This window comes from Mobula birostris, chromosome 30 (genome assembly GCF_030028105.1).
Source record: "Mobula birostris isolate sMobBir1 chromosome 30, sMobBir1.hap1, whole genome shotgun sequence".
Lineage (NCBI taxonomy): Eukaryota > Metazoa > Chordata > Chondrichthyes > Myliobatiformes > Myliobatidae > Mobula > Mobula birostris.
The window spans coordinates 34,033,116-34,053,521 of record NC_092399.1 but is presented as its reverse complement, the minus strand read 5'-3'; the positions used below and the strand labels follow the sequence as shown (position 1 = coordinate 34,053,521).

General features: G+C 41.0%; 1 protein-coding gene across 2 annotated transcripts in view; it reads left to right on the top strand.

Moving 5' to 3' along the window:
- nfyc (nuclear transcription factor Y, gamma) overlaps positions 1–15,912 on the top strand; it is a 97,722-nt gene extending 81,810 nt beyond the window's left edge. For both annotated transcript variants that reach the window (XM_072247308.1, XM_072247309.1), the window contains exons 9-11: positions 279–389; positions 3,251–3,322; positions 11,176–15,912. In XM_072247308.1, coding sequence (XP_072103409.1) covers positions 279–389; positions 3,251–3,322; positions 11,176–11,292 — 300 coding nt within the window. In that variant the 3' untranslated portion in view covers positions 11,293–15,912. The remainder of the gene's footprint in view (positions 1–278; positions 390–3,250; positions 3,323–11,175) is intronic.
- The last annotated feature ends 4,494 nt before the right edge of the window (positions 15,913–20,406 follow it).

Below are 20,406 nucleotides of genomic sequence, written 5' to 3'. Positions count from 1 at the left end.
AAGGGATGCGTGCTGAATTGCTCAGAAGCTCTGGACAGAAATAATAGCTACCACAAATATCTGACTAGTATTTCATTAGATCATACAACAATGGTCTTGGTATGTAACAGCAGAATATTCTAAACTGGATGTTTTGAGAAAATTACAGTTTCCAATTTGTTGCGTTTAATAGAAAGATGTTTTGAAATGTTAGTTATGTTTACTTTGATAGGTACTGAATTTGTCATCTTCTATTAAGCTGACAGCAGAATTGAGTTTCCATCCATTGTGATCCTCAGGTGCAGTTGAATGCTGGGCAGCTGCAGTATATCCGTTTGGCTCAGCCTGTATCTGGAGCTCAAGTGGTACAGGGACAGATCCAGACCCTTACCCCAGGCAATCCACAGCAGGTAGGCGTGTGTTTCATAATGCCTCCTAGTCTCAGAAACTGACTGTTTTGCTATAGGCAACCAGATGTGTTTGTTAATTGACTTTATTGGAGCTGATTGCAAACAATACCATTCCACAATGTTGCGGAGAATATACTGCACTTTAGACTTCTGATTTCAGTGACACTTCTGTTGGCATTATTTGAGTTCCTGATCGTTAAGAAACAATTAGTAAATGAAAAAAATTGGCATATATTCTGGTGTTCACTCTGTCAAAAGAAAAAATGGTGGCCCAAGTTAGCTCTAATGTATTTATTATTAGAAACTACTTCTTTCCCAGAGTATTTAATGTGATTATTGTCCTACAGTTCTGAAATTTATACAAGCCATTCCCAGGTTTAGAACCCTCAACATGTGGACACCCCTACATACAAATAAGCATCCACGATGCTGTAAGATTCAAAATTTGTCCCTCTCGCTTTTGATGCCACATTTTGCAATATTTTGGAGGTATGGTCGTAGGTTGTAGGATAGAGTATGTACTTTCCAATTTATGGACACAATCAACTTGTGGCCATCTGTAAAATCAGATCCCGCTTGTTCTTTGGGAATGACTTGTAGTTCTGTTAAAGGCATGATCACTAACAGTGAAGTTTTACCTATGGTTTCTGGAGTGAATATAATTGGACACTAATTATAGCAATGAAGCGTTTAACATTTGGTTTATAGGGGCACACGAGCCTTCTAACTACTTTCTCAGTGTAATTAGAATCATTCAGCACAGAAATGGTCCCTTTCAGCCTACCATTTCTATGCATATCATTGTACCTATCTATACTAATACTATTTGTCCTCAGTGACTCTGCAGTCTTCAGTGCCTTGGCTATCCGTGTGCTTGCTGCAATGCCTCTTAGATGTTGCCTTCACTACGTCCCTTCTGGTAGCATGTTCCAGATATCAATCACTCTGTGTGGAAAACTTTTCTTACTAATTTATTTTAAATATCGTTCTCACTTTAAATCAGACATATTGATGATAGACAGGAATGTTCGTGACAAGATTCCCCTGACTGCTTTCAATGAAAGGGTGTCCAATTTTGTCAAAAGAGAGTGGAAAAACTGGTGGTTCTTCATCCAGTAGAGTAAACTACCACAGCATTAGTGGTTAGTTTGACGCTGTTATCGCTAAGGGCATCTGAGTTTGGAGTTCGATCCTGGCGTCCTCCCCATGGAACACATGGGTTTCCTCTGGGTGCTCAGGTTTCCTCCTACAATCCAAAGACATGTCAGTTTGTTGGTGGATTGGGCATTGTAAATTAACCCATGGTTAGATAGGTATTGCTGGCGGCACAGCTTGAATAGCTAGAAGGGCCTATTCCATACTGTATCTATAAATAAATTCATTAATTAATAACCAAACATAGTGAATGCTGGAAATCTAAAATAAAATTGCAAAATGTTGGATGCTTTGAGGATGTCAGTCAGCAAGTCTGGAAAGTGATAACACTTTGTATTGAAGACTCTTGAAACTAACTAACTCTGCCAGTACTTTAGATCTGATTAAGTTCCAGAGTGAAGGGGGAGGGGGGTGTATGGATAAGACAAAGGCAATGCCACGGAAAGGGTGAGGCCGGTGTTGCCAAGGAGATATGCTGTTAGCAAAGTTATGTTTGATAGATATAGAATACAGAGGCAGTTAGAAAGGAAGCAAAGGGAGGGACATGTACAAGCTGTGAATGCAAATCAGAACTCTTGTAGAGAACCAAAATCGAGGGGAGAATGCTGAAAGTAGACAGCAGATCAGGCAATTTATGGAGAGAAATACTGAGTTAACGTTATAGATAATCTTACAGGCTTTGTAAATAGCATTTCACAAAAGCTTCACCCTTGCAGTTATATGCCTTTATCCTAATCATCCTTTCTCTGCCTTCCCTGCTACTTAAAACCAAGTTGGTTTCTTATTTTCCAGTTCTGATGTGTGGTTCTTGACCTGAAGCATTAACTGTACTACTACTACTACAAACGTTGTACTTCTACAAATGCTCCCTGGCCTATTGAATGTTCCCAGCATTTTGTTTTTATTGTCCTTGAAATAACTGTTCCGTGTCATCTCTAATCCTGAGGTCGAAATGATTAAATAGAAAGAATAACCTGGCAGTTGGCATTTTGGGTAATAAATCAGCTTACAAATCCAAGGGATGCTGGCAATATTATATTGTTTTGGAAGGAAAACTTGAACTACTTAGTAAACGATAGAAATTTACTGTGCTCTTATTACATAGTACTTGCCTGTGCTGGTATGCACCGGTAAATGGTGATGCTTGCTTCATTGAACATTGTAAACTAAAATGGTTTTTCTCTGATTTGCTAGCTCCTGCAGGAAACTCATTGCTGCAATTGAGAGTTTCCTGCAATTAGTGATTTCCTAACTAATGTTCACGTTAATAGGCCTGAGATGAAGGCCAAAATCAAAGTTCACGAACTTTGAATTATTGAGTTTACTAGTCACAGGACTACTGGTGCTTTATACTAATTCCCTTCCCATCATTGAAAGTGAGAAAGAAAAAAACACATTCCTTCCCTGAGGATATGACAGAAATGCCTGGCTCTGAGGTGATTACAAAGATGAATGCCTGGCCTTGTAGTGAGTAGGTGTGTATTTCTAGGTGTTTCTCCACAGGGGAATTGCAACTAAATAGATAACCTGTTTGTGTATGATCCGCTGTTGAGTGAGGAATTGGGTCACCTTGGTGCTATGCAGCAGAATGCTGTTTAATCCAGAGAACTGGTGAATAACTATAAGGTGTAAACAGAAATATTGACTGGCTGCTGCTTTTTGTATTTGTATCCTGCTTAGGTAATTTGTTCTCACCTGTATTTTAGGTTGGTCAAGCAGAGGTTCAACAGGGTCAGCAGCAGCAGCAGCAACAATACAACCAGTTTACTGATGGGCAGGTATGCTGATTGCTTCCTGATCAGGTTTAACTTTATTTCCATGGATTGTATCAGAAACATAACTTGCAACCATTGTGTATCTAGCAACATTTTCAGATGGAATGTTAAGTGTCACAGACCTTTCTGTACCAGAGTTCATAGTTTTACAACTGTTTTGAAAGTTAGTTTGAGTCACAAATAATCTGAAATATTGACTGGCTGCTGCTTTTTGTATTTATATTTTGATTGTTACAGGTCAAAAACAATTAGTTAATGCCTTTCCTCTTGATCTGTTACCTAATGTGTAAAGTTCTCACCTTGTGAGAATTGTTTGTGAGGATCATTGCCTGAACTGCAACAGGATCAGAGCTATTAGACTTGCACAGTATTATTGTCACACACAAATGAACTTGCTATTTACAGTGCTAGGAATAACCTGGATTTGCCATTAATAATGTGGCAACAACAGTCATCCCTCTCCCCACAGCCTTAAAATAGTGAGCTGCTGCCCTTTCTTCAGTTGTGATTTTGTGAATGAACTCATTTGAGTTAATTTTGTGTCTGAAGATATAGCCAGTCATACACTGGAGCAATAGACTGTGATGGGATTCTCATGGCATTTTGGAACCACTCAAGCAACCTACTTCTATGGTCTCCATTACAGCCTGATGTCGTTCCCCTGGGGCTTCTCCCATGCTGTACAGATAATGCCTGTGGAGCACTATAACATATTACTCTTCAGTTGACCCTGTTTCTTTTCCTCTTTCAAACAGTGTACAAGGTACTTAATCAGCGATTCAGTGTGATTCTTAACTTTTCTATTATCCACTACTTCCTGATACATAATCCAAGTCAACAAGATGTGTTCTTAGTCAATGAGAAAGAAGGACTTACACTGTGCTTGAAGTCCACTTATTACAAACCTTAGTAGAATTGTAGAACTTGAAATGTCACTTTTCTAATATTACATGTACATGTGATCATGTGCTCTGCACATATGTGCAGTGACATTCAGGTCTGGTGACCAAGTAAGATACAGGAGGTTCGGGTATGATCTCTGGAAAACTACCTTCTGCGAGAAGTAGCAATTCCAGATCAAACTTGAATCGCTCAAAGATGCTGGACAGCTGTGGCAGCGCTTGAATGCTGCTACCTCTTTCAAAGTGAAACCGAGCAACATAGATGACAACAAGGCTTCACTCCCAGATGAGCTCAATGCCTTCTATGCTCGCTTTGACTGTAAAAACATGGAGAAACCATCAGCAACTCCCTCAACCCCCGATGACCCTGTGATTTCAGTCTCTGAGGCCAATGTGAAAGCATCCTTTAGGAGGGTGAACTCACAGAAAGCATCTGGCCTAGATGGGATACCTGGCCGAGTACTGAAGACGTGTGCTGATCAACTGGCTGGAGTGTTCACCGATATCTTTAACCTCTCACTTTGACAGTCTGATGTACTCACCTGCTTCAAGGAGGCTTCAATAATACCGTTGCCTCAGAAGAATGGTAACCCACCTCAACTGCTATTTTCCAGTGTGATGAAGTGCTATGAGAGATTGGTGATGAAGCTTATCAACTCCTACCTGATAAGTGACTTGGAACCACTCCAATTTGCTCACAGTCACAGCAGGTCCTCAGTAGATGTCACTTAATTGGCTCTTCACTCAAACCTGGAAAATCTGGATCCCTGTGTTACCTTTGGTCAAATCAAAGTTGGTGTTATCAGTATATAGGAGGGAGATTGAAAATCTAGCCAAATGATGCACAACAACAATCTCTATCTCAATGTCAGCAAGACCAGGGAACTCATTATTGACTGCAGGAGGTCCATGAGCCAGTCCTGATTGGGGAAATCAGAGGTGGAGAGGGTCAGCAACTTTAAATTCCTCAGTGTTACAGTTTCTGTCAAAATGTTCTGGGTCCAGCAAGTAAATACCATCATGAAGAATGCACTGCAGTGTCTCTGCTTCCTTTGGAGTTTGTGAAGATACGGCATGACTTCTAAAACTTGGACAAACTTCTACAGATTTGTGGTGGAGTCTGTATTGACTGGTTGTATTACAGCCTGATATGGAAACACCAGTGCTCTTGAATGGAAAATACTTTGAAAAGTAGTAGGTGCGGCCCAGTCCATCACGAGTAAAAATGTCCCCATTATTGAGCACATCTGCACAAGCGCTGTCACAGGAAAGCAGCGTCCATCAAGGACCCCCACCATCCAGGCCATGCTCTCCTCTCGCTGCTGTCATCGGGAAGAAGGTACAGGAGCCTCAGGGCTCACACTACCAGGTTCAGAAACAGTTACTACCCCTCAACCATCAGACTCTTGAACCAAGGGGGCTAACTTTACTCAACTTCACTCACCTCATCATTGAAATGTTCCTGCAACATATTGATTCACTTTCAAGGACTTTACGTCTTATGTTGTCTATTTATTGTTTATTCATTTATTTATTATTACTTTTTTTTGTATTTGCACAGTTTGTTGTCTTGCACATTGGTTGTGGGTGCATTTTGTTGGGTGCGGTCTTTCATTGATTCCATTGTGTTTCTTGGGTTTACTGTGAATGCCTGCCAGAAAATTAATGCTGGGGTTGTATATGGTGGCATATACAGTACTGTGCAAAAGTCTTAGTTGTGTGTGTGTATATGTATATATAAAAAATACACACACACACACACACACATATACATATATAATATCGCGCGCTAGGGTGCCTAAAACTCTTGCATACTACTGTACTTGTCAACATGGAGCCTGGACCCGAGTTTGTAAATCTGGCAGAGCAAAGGCTGTTAGGAATGATGAGGGTGGAGCACTGTAGGACGGATGTGAGACGGGTGCAGACACACCCAGCCCTGAGACACCAGACAAAGGTCATTTGGTTTATTAATCATGGAATGTCTGTCTGGTGCTTCCTGCTCCCTCCCCCTCCCTTCCCCTTTTCCCAACTATGATTCTCCCTTCTCTAACCTCTTCCCACTCTGTGCATAATGCAGATCCATATCGGAATCAGGTTTATCATCACTCACCTACATCATGAAGTTTGTTTTACTTTTGCTGCAGTACAGTGCAATACATAAAATTGCTACAGTACTGTGCCGAAGTCTTGGGCACCCTACATTTATGTATGTGCCTATGACTTTTGCACAGTACTGTATTTACCTTGATAATTTACTTTGAACATGTGACAAGTGCCACAAGCAGCAGATAATATATTTTACTGTTTTTACTGGGATGGAAAATATTAGTGAGGGCACCAGTTGTAGCTCTTCAAAATATTGACCTGGAAAAGACAGATGGGACCTTAGTTTAAAATTTCTCCGAAAGACTGCACCTCAGACATGTAGGAATCCTTCAGTGTTGATGGTTCAGGAACTGACAATTGAGTCAAATTCCAGCTCCCTGCACAAAAAAAACAAAAACTGAACAGTCTCATCAACCCCCAAATCACTTCTCTCTGCACAATAAAACGAGAAAGATCGGGCGAAAAATGCGGTATATAAAAGATCTATAGACTGGAAAAAGAATTCTATAGTCCAAGACCACATCTAAAACGCAGTCAGCTCAGTCAGCGCACAACGGAAGCTTTAATAAGTGAAATGGAGTCAAACATGGGTTTGCGTCCCGTCCCGCAGCCTGCCTGCTACATGGTATGCGCATGTTGCCTCTGTCTCCCAGAATCTTCTGGGACACTGCAGAGCACTGAAACACCCAAACCATCTCCAAACTTCCACATTCACCTTAACGTTTCAATCTTCCTTGTAACTTTAATCGGCGAAGTGGAGTCAAACATCAGCTTGCAAGCCGTCCCGCAGCCTGCCGCCATGAGGTTTACTCAAACACCCAAACCATTTCCAAACAGGCCTCAACAGTTCCAGAATCACATTCAAGGTGAAAAATAAACGTAAAAGACACAAAAGAAGTGAAATACATGGTTTCATGATCTATCCAGAAGATATATTGATAAAATATAATGACAAATCTTCACATAAGCAAAACAATTCAGATAATTGTGATATATGCAGTGAATTGGTTATCAGGAAAACAAAGTGCTGGAAGGTCTGTTTCTGTCTGAACAGCCCAACTGGCCCGTGAGAATTATGATTCTCACCCAAGCTAGTCCCATTTGCCTGCATTTCTTCATGGTTTAAAATATCATCCAGAAGGAGAGATACAGGAGTATCAGCTGAGAATGTCTTCATGCAAATGATTGTTATAGGTGTCAAATTCTTCAGCTTTTGAATCTGGCATAAGTACTACCCACTGCACTTCAATTATATCTGGCCTCCCAAATCCTTGCTTTTTTCCTGACTAAGAATTAATTGTAGGTATAACAATTACTTGAATTGCTTTGTTTATGTGAAGTTTTGAAACACTAACTTTCAAATTGCCATTCAGGATAATATTCAGCAACTGCTCAGCAGGGGTGGGTGATAGATGTAAATGATTGACACAAAAATAACTTGACCTTCTCAGAATTGCATTCCTATGGGGTGAGAACTAGCAGCAAATGGCCAGTTATTAACTGTGTGTAACAATACAAACCCCTTAAAGTACTACAGTTGGAAACTTTTAAAAATTATTCTTTCTTTGTATTTAAATGAAATGAACATTTTTAAAGTATCCAGCAAACACTTAAACCCCCCCCCATTGTTTTTTCATGCGCCACCCTTTCTTCCTCACGTACCTAGTTTTCAAGGATTAAAAGGACACCTGCCCATGGTTCCATATTGTTGTTCCAAATTTTGCTGTTTTCCAGTGTCCTACTGACAGTTATCAGCAATTCTGGTATCACAATTCTTTCCATGGTCTAGTTCTATCCTCTTCTGTTCTCTACATATTCTCAGGTGATTTTGCTCGGGGTTCTCACACTCTTCCTGCTGTTGCTCACACTAACTGAGTGAGAGAGGCCTCTGGCAGTCAGGGTCAACTATGGATGTTGCATTCTAACTGTCTAGATACACAACCCTGGGCAGTACAATATGGAGGGCAAGCTGTTGCCCATATAGCAAGTTTCCCCTCTCCGCACATCTGGTGAACTCAAAGGAACTCCAGAGACCAGTGCACTTTTGCACCAGCAGTATCTCAGGAGTTGTCAGTCAGTGTTGAACGCATTGCAGGGCTGCCTCAGGGTCTCCAGCTCTGGGTTTTTCCCCCTCGGTTTACTCCAGAAGCCCTCCCCATGAATGAATATACTGTGGCCACAAGACAGCGAATGTTTGAGATTGGAGTTCTCCTCCTAGATGAGGTGCCAACCATGTCTGATGTTGCCCATCTGCCCAAAGCAACTGATTAAGACACAGGTAACCCATTTTTGCCCCTTCTCCTGCCAGTTGAAACTATTCTGCTGGGCTTAGTAGCTAAGCCACACGTGAAGGCCAGGAGCTGGACTTAGTTGTGAGGGGTTATTTGAGGCACATGCTATTGAGACCATTGAGGTGGCTGTGCTCAGAGGGACTTTGATATTGGACACAAATCACTAAACGTTAACAAATAATTAGGAAAGCAAACAATATGTTTGTTTTGGGCATCAACACACACAAAATACTGGATGAGCTCAGCAGGCCAGGCAGTATGTATGGGGAAAAAAGTACAGACGACATTTCGGGCCGAAGTGTCGGCTGTATTTTTTTTCCATAGATGCTGTCTGGCCTGCTGAGTTTTTCCAGTATTTTGTGTGTGTGACTTGGATTTCCAGCATCTGCAGATTTTTCTCTTGTTTGATGGTCTTGGGTATGAAATGTGTGCAGATCTTAGTCCTACACAAAGTGGGGTGTATTTGTGATGGAGAGAGTGTAGTGAGCTTCTACCAGATTGATGCCTGCTGTGGGTGGGGACAGAGGGTAGGGCACGGCACATAGCCTGTAGGCAGTGAAGGCAGGTAGTGCCTTTGATCTCTTGTGGCAGATGCCATCTCATTGGCTCTTCTCTCAATCCGTGAACATCTGGACAGTGAAGATGCATAGTCCTCGAAGTTCTGCATTGACTACAGCTCGACATTCAATGCTATTATCCCCTCAAAACTAATCAATAAGCTTCAAGACCTCGGCCTCAATACCTCCTTGCAGACCCCAGTCAGTTCGGATTAGCGACATCTCCTCCACAATCACAATCAGCACAGGTGCACCACAAGGCTAGGACCTGGGTCTAGCTTGCAAATGTCATTACAGAGATAGCATGGCAGTGCCTCTATTTTCTTAGGAGTTTGTGAAGGTTTAGCGTGACATCTAAAACTTTGACAATCTTCTATAGGTATGTGGTAGAGAGCATATTGACATTGTCACAGCCTAGTATGGGAACATCGACACCCCTGAACAGAAAAACCTACAAAAAATGGTGGATGCAGCCCAGTCCATCACAGGTAAAGCCCTCTCCATCATTGAGCACATCTACACAGAGCACTGTCAGAGGAAAGCAGCAGCCATCATTAAGGACTCCCACCATTCAGGCCATGCTCTCTTCTCGCTGCTGCCATCGGGACAAAGGTACAGGAGCTTCTGGACCCACACCAGAAACCAGGGGTAGTAACCAGGAACAGTTATTACCCCTCAACCATCAGGCTCTTGAACCAGAGGGAATAACTTCATTCAACTTCTCTCATCCCAACTCTGAACTGTTCCCACAACTTATGGACTCATCTCATGTTCTTGATATTTATTGTTATCTATATTTCTTTTTTTCCTTTATGTATTTGCAATTTGTTGTCTTTTGCACATTGGTTGTCTGTCCTGTTGGGTGCGATCTCTCATTGATTCTATTGTTGATTTTTGGATTTACTGTGAATGCCTATAAGAAAATGAATCTCAGGATTGTATATGGTGACATATGTACTTTGATAATGAATTTACTCTGAAAGTTGAACTTTGAAATGCTCTCTTTAAAATGTTTTTCATCGTTCTTAACACAGTAAAGGATTAATGTCTTCCTCTGGCTAGGGTCTCTAGAATCTAGGTTTTTTAAAAATGAAGTATTTGCTGTTTCAGAGGACCACAGCCTTGTTATGGTTTGGAGGCTTGAGTCCCTTAATGACATGGAGAGCTATATTGGCTGGAGACGGAGCTTTATGCTTTGGCTCTTGGTAGGGTCACCCATGCCAAAAAGGTCGAAGGGTAGAGGCCAGGCCAAGAGTGATCCACCAGTCCCCCAGGTTCATGGGTTCAGTTCAGTGCTAACAACCTGACTGGTAAAGCAAAACTGTTACAGAAATAGCATGAAGAATCGTTGGACATATTCCTGGTTCTCCACCTGGAACTTGCATGACTGACAGTAGTGAAAACCAAGCTACTGACATGCTGAAGGAAGCCCTGAACACCATCAGAGATGGAGGACCTGCATTGCTGCCCTATATGCGAGTGGCATAATGGGCAATAGGTAGGTTGGCTCTTCGGGAGATAGAGATTGTTTACTCAGAGGGTATTTGGAATTGCCTACCCATGAGCGCTTTAAAGGCTCTGACAGTGAGTACATTAAAAGAGATCGATGGATTTTTGGATATGGGGAGGTGGCCCTGAAGTAGAAGGTGATCTGTGATGTTATTCACAGGTATTGACCTTTATGAGGGCTTTATCCTGTTTATATTTTTGTATTCTTCCATAAATCAAAGCAGAAGTTACCTTATTGTTTGCAACAACTGCCACCTACTAAATGCCTTTGGCTTTGATTCTGAATAGTTTGTGTCTCATTGTGATGCTGTTAGGGTGAAGTTAAAAATGGCAGGAGGAGGTTGGTATCTGGTTTGGACAAGTTGAGCCATGTGAACTGTTTTCTGGTCATTGCCTAGAAAAGGTGTTGAACCTAAGTGTCTTGTAGAATATTGCTACTTGATCTGTGAGGGGTCTAATTTGTTACTATTTGGTCTTGATCTCTGCAGCAGCTGTACCAGATTCAACAGGTCACCATGCCAGCCGGACAAGACATCGCCCAGCCCATGTTCATCCAATCCACTAATCAGACCGCAGATGGACAGACGGCCCAGGTCACGGAATAGTCCAACGTGATGGAGAGGTGGAAGCAAATGTCACAGAAGCCATTGTATAAATAGTACAGTAACTAAATAACTGGGATAGAAATTGATTTTTTAAAGTTTTTTTCACCATTGCATTGTGTTAAGTAAAATTAATTGTACATATATAAAATGCAATAAACTCCTTCTGAGAAGCTTTGTAACCCCATATACAAGAGTTGACGGGAAGGAGAATTCTTGTCTGTGCTGATTATCCAGTACCATCACTGACCATATTGCTGTTCTCTTGTTCAGTTGTACAGTGTTGTGCCTGACCTTTTTTTATATAAAGAAATGCAACTCATGTTAAAAATGGAAGTAACCTAAACAACTGTGTTTCTTGGCTGAATTAATAAGGGATAGTCTAAATCACAATTTTGTAGTAATAGGTTTATAAACAAGTATTCCCTCTCAGTCTTAATCATCAAAAGATCTTTACATGAACATTGACTAGAATTTCAAGAATGGATCATTAGGATGCATTTGTAGTGTCAGATTCAATTTCCTGCAAGAGGATTTTATTTTGTGGCTCTTGGGTTTGCCACAGTAAATGTAAATTCTGTGGAATGCTAAATATTATTTGTAGAATGCATTCTCAATAACTTGCCGTGTGTTTTAGCTGTTGGAGAAAATGTGGTTGTTTTTTTTTCTTATGTTTAAAACCTTTCAATTGTTTTATAAAATGCTGATTGTTCACATGAAATAGGTGTTGACTATACCTTGGATCTAGCTACATAACTGACCGGTTAACTGCTTGGGGCCATAAAGCTGAATAGGATGGTCAGGGGTTGCCTTGGGTGTAGATCTATTCGTGAGAGATCTCTGATTAAATTTTTCCCAGTTTGGCAGCATGCTGCAGGTCTAGTAATTCCCCTGAATGTCGAGGTAAATCAGCTGTCTTCCAAGACATGTATTGCATTTCTCCATACTGCACGATAATATAAATAAGGGGGATCCTTTCATCCAACTAGCAATAAATCTTGCACTGTACCCTCACTGCAACTTCTAACTTGCATTTTGATAATTCTGGAATTTTTGCCCATGTTACTAAAACACTTGATCATTGCATGAAGAATATTCTGGTGGCAATACTGCAGTAGCCTGTTATTTCCTGGAACCCGTGTACAGTGGACAGTTACCAAAGTATTCTTTGGTATTCTGCCTTTTGTTGTGGCATTGACTATCTCGTGGTCCTTCATTTTAAACTGGAAAGATCTAATTTCTTCAGCTTTTCTCACAAAAAATCCATGATGCTGATTCTAGAGCCCATGGATGTTTTCTGCAGTGTTTCAGTGTCTCCTTTTCTGTTTTGCTGACCAGAGAAAGAAACTGTAGTAAAGAGTGTAACAGGACTTCGCAGAAGCTGCGTGTTACATGTGTTGTTGAGCATTGAATCAGCTAGTTAGTTGTTCCTCTGCACAGTATTATGGCCATTCTCAGGCTGTGAGTGGTGCTGACTGGGCCAGCTTTTATCACTCAGCCCTGATAACCTGGTGAAATAATGGACAGCCACCTTGAATTGTAATCATTGTGGTGAAGATAGTCTTTCAGTCAGAACTTGTAAACATGAGAAGGTCATAAGTCCCTTGGGCCACTTTTACCACTTTGTGAGATCACAGCTGATTTGTTTCTCCGTATACCTTTATTTTTCAATGTAACTCTTTGGTTAATAAAATCCTACAATCTCAAGTTTATCCTCCAGCTTGACAAAAGTTGCCATGTGCTGAAGCGTGTTCCAAATGTTTGTCACCATATGTGAAGAGAAATACATCGGGCCTGCTTATTTTTTCCTTTGCTCCCAAGGGGGAAAATATGTCCCAGCAGTTATAGTTCCCTCCTATGTATCCTGTCAGATCTCCTTAATGCTTCAAAAATGTTTATTCAAAGCACTGTTTAATCATTTGAATTCCAGGAAAACAACCATCATTCCAGGATATTGACCCAATGTTTGGAACTAAAATTGACTTTTAACAGAGCTTCATTTCTCTTCAATTCATTTCTAGCTATTTGACAATGTGCACAGAATAAATGCTGCTGTATCCCTCCTGTGAGCCAGATCTGCCAGTATTGCTTCATCTGTTTCTGCTTTAGTAAAGCAGTTTGCCTCACATTTTCCAAATTTCCAAAATTAAATGCATCCTCTCAATTCTACTACCTGAATAAGATAACATCCTGAATAAAGTTAAACGTACAATCGTCGCTGTATTTCCAAACATAATAGAGAGGGGATACTGGAAGGTTTTGGGTGGTCCATAGAAAATCCATAGTCCTTTCAAGTTTCTGTAATTATTAAATCTAAATTAATTCATGTTAATTGTGCAGTAATCTTTTCTATTATCTTTGGAGAACACAACAGGGAGTAGAAGATCAATTGGCCTCAAGCCTGCTCTATTAAGAAGTTGGTTGATTTAATCTTTGATCTCAACTTTCTTTTCCTTCCGGATCCCTATTACCACCACCCACCCCCCTTCCCCTTCTCGTGCTCTCACATTTCACCCGCCAGCTTGTACTGCTCTGGCTTCTGCCCCCTTCCTTTCCAGTTTGAAACATCGCTCTGTAGCTGCTGCCTGACTTGAGTTCCTCTAGCATTTTGTGTGTATTCCCCAGTTTAGTAATTTACTATTGAGAGACAGTAGGTTCTTGACTTTGAAGCACCGTAGGGAAGAAAAAAATACTTGAAAATTTTAAAGCTTTTCGTAACCCATGTAAACAGATAAAGTTTGGAGTTTAGATTGCCAGAGCAAGGCGGATGCTAGTCTCATGTCAGTTATTGGAAACCTTCTCTGTTCATCTGACCAGCAGGGGCCAATTTGCTAATTGTTCTGCAAGCTGTCCGTCAATTACAAACACCAGTTTGTGGACACTTATACAAAGATAGGTCTAACGTGTAATAGGTCTAACGTGTACATGATGCTCATTCTGACAAATGGCAGGACTGGTTTCCCCACTTTTAGTAACTATCACAGCTGTGTACTTTTATTGCTGTTCATTGCAATACTGCTAGTAGGTTTCTCACATCAAGTGATTTTTGTGTATTTTCCAATTTATGGACACATTGGATATCTGTAACAACAGAACCTGTTTGTTCCAATGGGAGAATAGTCTTTGCTCCATAGGATAGTGCTATTTAGTTTATCTGGCTGATGATGGCTGTTTTGGAAAATTATCCATTTAGGGGCCCAATTAAGTACTTGAAAAGATGAAATTTTGCAGAGCTTTGAAGAGGTCTGGGAAGTGGGATTAGCTGGATTACTGTTCCACAGAGTTGCTACTGATCCAACAGATTGAGGATTCTCCTTCCATGCTGTAACTTTAATATGAAGATAACAAAATACGAACAATACCTGCTTTGTCATTTAATTAGTTCACAGCAGGTCTGATTTCTAGTTCTATTTTCTTACCTGTTTCCACCACCATTGGGGTAGTACCTCCCAAATTATAATGTCTAAGATTATTTTCCCTTTCATACAAGTTTTTACTTTAAATCTTTCATCTCTAATTTCTCATCTGCCAGGCCATGGGAAAAACATTTTCTTGCCTAATGCCCTTGACATTTTGAATGTGTCTTCCAACTTTCCTACTCACCTTTCCTGTAAGGGCATGAAATTGATAACTGATGTGACATCTAAGGAGCCAGATAATTTGTGTTTTAGTGTGCACCACCTCCTCTGGCATCAGGTTTGTTTTCTAGGCAGTGCACTGACATGGAATAATCTGACTTGGTGCTGATAGTCCACTCCTTCCAAAAGTCAATGGCACAGAACCGAGAAGAGTCCTGGGTGTTGTTTATTGATCTTTTAAAGAATAGGTAATACTAATACTGGAACACAACTGGAGGAACTCTTTTCCCTAGAGAGTGAGATGAAACCAGCTGTGCCCTTATTGAAAGCTGTTTTAATCTCAGAAAATTGTATCATCCCTAAAAATGATTTGTCCTTTGTTGAACTCTCACCTTGGGTGCTCCTGAGAGAACTATGGTTAGTTTCTTTTTGTATTATGTGGGTAAAAATTATTTTCATTGGGTCTGTGACGATGCAGACATCGTGAATAGAGTTAGGCAGGTGTCAAGATGATGCACACTTGAAACTGCAGTATTTGAGCCCATTTGTGAAGCGTCATAAGCAGTCATAGATCTTGGCATTTCCAAGGATGTGATTAGCATTATGAACTTCCCTTTCCCCATTCCTATCCCACCCCTTTCTCTCTCCTCTTTTGGAATTATTCTTACTATAGCCCATTTCCAGTAGTTGATCTTATTAAATAATTTCCCACAGCCTCAACTGAGATGACAAGGTGTCCACACAAGTCATGTCTCTACTGAGCTTCTGCGTCCATCCTTTAAAAAGATTGGGTTAAGGTGCAAGCTTTGCAGCCACTCCTGGAGGTGAAATCCCTTCCCTGAAATGGTTGAGTGCCATTTCCAGGTTGAAGATCTAGTATGCTGGGTCCTGTGCTACAATGTCCTGCACTTCTCCAATGCATGTGATACACTGGGTGCATTTGTTGTTTGAAATTGTCTTACGGATTTTCTGATATCCAGAGTCTTTGATATTAGCCCACTTATACTTTATATACCTTTAGAAATAAAATGTTTTTTTGTTATAACACTTGTATCAAGCTTTATTTAAACATTGCTGAAGTGTTGGGGGGGGGCAGCGGTTAAAGAAGCTTGCAGCTCAAAAGTCTTTTTCATTCTTTACATCTCCAAGAGACCTTTGCAGCACTAAATTAAAACTCCCCTGTGGTTTCTCCATAACCATCTTTCATGCCTTCAAAAATGTAATTACTTCTGTGTGAGTGACTTTACTGTGTGCGTTATAGCTACTGTGTGTTCCAACATAATAGCAATTAGACTTACGAAGTGTGTATTTGGTTGTAAAGTTTTCAAGGTGCCCTGAGGTTATAGGTGCTGTATAAATGCAGATTAATTTATTTAGGCAAATGCCTATTCCAGTGCAGGTCCTATAGCTCATTATTATTGATTCCTCGGTGCTGTTTAACTCAGTGACTGTAGAATGTATGTGAGGTTAACATTTGGTATGGCCAATGTCACTGAAGGACAGAAGCATGCAAAAAGTGTAACTTTTGCAATCCTTTGCATGTGCAGAGTAACCCATATCATGTGTATCCAACAAACATACGTTCACGTCCTACAGTTTTTCTAGTGTTACCTGCGGTATTACCTGGAAGATCTAACTTTGGAATTGAACTTGCTTTCCCACCTTTTCAGTTACCATAATTTCAGATGACCTTGAACTCGACACTCATGCCAGTTTATTTCAATATTATTTAATGGAGTCCATATCATGTTGTTGGTACTTACTCCCCCTTAACTGTTGTCTTAACGTAAATGACAGTAGTTTTGCAAAACTTGCATTTATTTTTATTTCCCTTCTGGCACTTATCTCTACAAGCAGCAGAAGTGCTCCACCTGTCCATTTACCTCCTCCCTCGCCTCTTTTCAGAGCCTCAGACAGTCCTTACTGATGTGGCAACACTTCACCTGTGAATCTGTTGGGATTGTCTACTGTATCCGGTGTTCCCAATGGAGCCTCCTCTACATTTGTGAGACCTGACGTAGATTGGGGGACTGCTTTGTCCAGCACCTCCACTCCATCCACAGTAAGTAGATTTAGCAGTGGCCCACCCATTTTAATTCCTATCCGCATTCTTGTTCTGACAGGTCAGCCATGGCCGCCTCTTCTGTCATGATGAGGCCACTCTAAGGTTGGAGGAACAACCCTTTGTATTCCACCTAGGTGGTCTCCAACCTGGTGGCGTGAACATCGATTTCTCCAACTTCTAATATTTTTACCCCTTTGGTTCCCCACGCTGGCCCCTTTCCTTTTCTCCTCACCTGCTTATGGCCTGGTGCCCTTCCTCTTTCCCTTTCACCCATGGCCCATTCTCCTCTCCTATCAGATTCCTTCTTCTCCAGCCCTTTATCTTTTCCACCTATCACCTCCCAGCTTCTTACTTCATTAAGACCATAAGATATAGGAGCAGAAGTGGGCCATTCGGCCCATTGGGTCTGCTCCGCCATTCAATCATGATCTGATCCAATTCTTCCAGTCATCCCCACTCCCCTGCCTTACCCCATATCCTTTGATGCCCTGGTTAATCAAGAACCTTCTGTCTCTGCCTTAAATACACCCAATGACTTGGTCTCCACAGCCACTGGTGGCAACAAATTCCACAGATTTACCACCCTCTGACTAAAGTAATTTCTCTGCATCTCAGTTCTAAAAGAACGTCCTGTTCATTCACTTCCATAGATGCCTGACTGACCAGCTGGGTACTGATCTGAATTTCCATCATCTGCAGAATCTCCCGTGTGTGCTTTTATTTTGAATGCACTGTTCTCTAAGCTTTCCTCATATGTATACTTTCTGATCCTTCTTGCAATAACACTGAATGAATGAGAAGAACAATTATAGAGCTGGATTGAGAAACCATCAAGTGAGAGTGCTGATTTATTGAGCAACAGGAGTCTGCTTTCTTACATGACAGAGCTGTCAGTTATCAATGAGTCATCAGTCTTGGGTTTCTGGATAATACTCTGAGGTAAGATCCTGGCTAAGCCTTTGTACTTCCTTTCCTTGGCCTGGGAACTGGTGTCACCATATGTCTCGCAGATGTTGCAGGCCAGCTAACTTTTGCTTTGGGAACTTGATAATCAATACGCTTTAGCCATTGATTATAAAAGTGGTTAAGAAAATCGCAAACAATGAAACTATTTTCTTTTTCCTATTTTTTTAAACCAAACCCCTGTGTCGGGTCCCACAGCTGATTGGACAGAAGGCAGAGATATTAGTCTGCGCAATTATACAATTCCCATGGGTACTAAAGATGAATTTTTCTCTGCAGCCTACCTGTGCTTTTAATGATGAAATCACAGCCTGGCACTCATCTTGTATCAGTCATCGAAGTACCGTAGGGCCAGCACAACACAGCAGCCACTGTAGTATTGATAAGGGGTAACGTAGTGGTTAGTGCAGTGCTTTATAGCACTAGCTGTAAGACCAGGATTCAATATTTATTGTCTGTAAGGAGTTTGTACATTCTCCCCATGACCATGCGGGTTCCTCCGAGTGTTCCAGTTTCCTCCCACATTCTGAAAGTGTGCAGGTTAGCGTTAGTAAATTGTGAGCATGCTTGGCTCCGGAAAAATGGTGGTGACTCTTGTGGGATGCCCAGCACAAACCTCACTGATTTAATTTGATGCAAGTGATGCATTTCACTGTATGTTTTGATGGAATGCAACAAATGAAACATTTTTTTTTCTCTTCTGAGGGAGTTGCAATAATGCATGACATTTTAGCAAAGACATGCCCAGATATTAATATGCAAAATGTCTTGAGATTTATTGTTTGAAAATTTTCAGGTACCTTTGATCTTAAAGAGCATGGAATGTGTGGGTGGAATGAAAGGAGACAGTTGTACTCATGTTCATTGGCCACAAACTATTGCAATCAGGGAAGTGTACACATCAATGCCTTTGTTTCCAGATCCAGTGATCTGACTTCAATCCTGCCATCTAGTGCTGTGTATGTGGAGGTTTTGCAATTCTCACTATGACTACATAGGTTTCCCTTATGTGGTAAGATTTTGTCCTGCACCCCAAGGGCATGTGTATCTGTAGCTTATTTAGTCTCTGTAGTGTGTAGCTGAATGGTGGGGAGTTGATAGGAATGTGAGGAGAGTGTAAAAGAAAATTGGTAGAAATTAGGCCTGGTGCTTGGCACAGACTTGGTTGACTGAAGAGCCACCTTCAGTTTTTGAATGAGATAATGCAGTAGCTGGTTTAAGCTTACAAATATGTCAAAACTGAAACTCGTCTAATGGCCAGAGAATCTGTTTTAGTGGTGTAGGTTAAATGATGAACTCTGCTGGAAAGCACCATGGATGTGGAACACAGTGTGTTCAGAGAGAGAATACACTGGGGCTGAGCGTCTGTGATGCAAGTCAATGGTTGGTGCAAAGGTGAGAGAGTTATGGGAATGGAGACTGTATTTGGAGTGAGTGCTGCAGGTCTTTATGGGTGGGGGCCAAGGATAAAGAAACTAAGGGAAAATATGGCAGAGTAAGTAAACTGGGCACTTTCTCTTCCACTCTGTACTTCACACTCTCACTTCATACTCCACTGTTATACAATCTTTCTTCCCTAAATTTCCACTGGCCCATTTTCTTTGATACAGTCTGCTCATCCACTCTTATTCTAAATATACATTCCATCTGTACAGCTGTTCTCTTCCACAACCTCTCCAAAACATTCTCCCCCTCTCAGATTTTCCCTCACAATCTCTATTTTATTCTCTACCCCACACACTCTTCCCATTTAATTTCTTACCTCCAGGGACATTAACTCTTCACTCTGTCTTTTTCCCATGCTCTCCCCTTACACTGATACTATTTCCCAAACACTTAATTTTCTTCATGTGATCCCTTGCAGCCCATGTTTCCCCATTTTCATTGTCCTTCCAATTTCCTGCAATATTCCTCCCAAATTTTCTAACCCTACTGCCTCAATGTACTCTGTTCCCTCCCTCTCCAACAATCACCTAATGTTTCCTATCAGCTTCTTTACTCTACATATTCTCACTGCCAGCATTTTGTCTCAACCCTATACAACTCTTCCCCCACCCGCTTTAATCACTTTGCTTCTCTCGTTCCAACTTTCTTTCACTCTTCCAACTAAATTTAAAGGACACCTTGTAACCACGACATTGCACTCAGTAATTTTACCGTATCAACCTTTCCAGCTGGTCAACATAGGAACTGTGATAGCAGGAATAGGCTATTTAACCCCCCGAGAGGTTCTGTAACAGACAGAAAATACCAAAGATTCATGAACCATTATTGTGAAGTGGTGATTCTCACTTTTCTGTCAATTTGATACCATCGATATGGGTACATTGCTGCCTGTTTTGTGTAGCTATCCTTGATAACCAATGTCAGATCCATGGACTTATCCCTTACTTATTCTACTAGTCAGAACCCAAGCATCTTTCTTTCATAAATCTGTATTGACACTTCAATACTATTACTATTTTCAAGATGTTCTGTTACATCCTTTAGTATAGTGTCCAGCATTTTCTC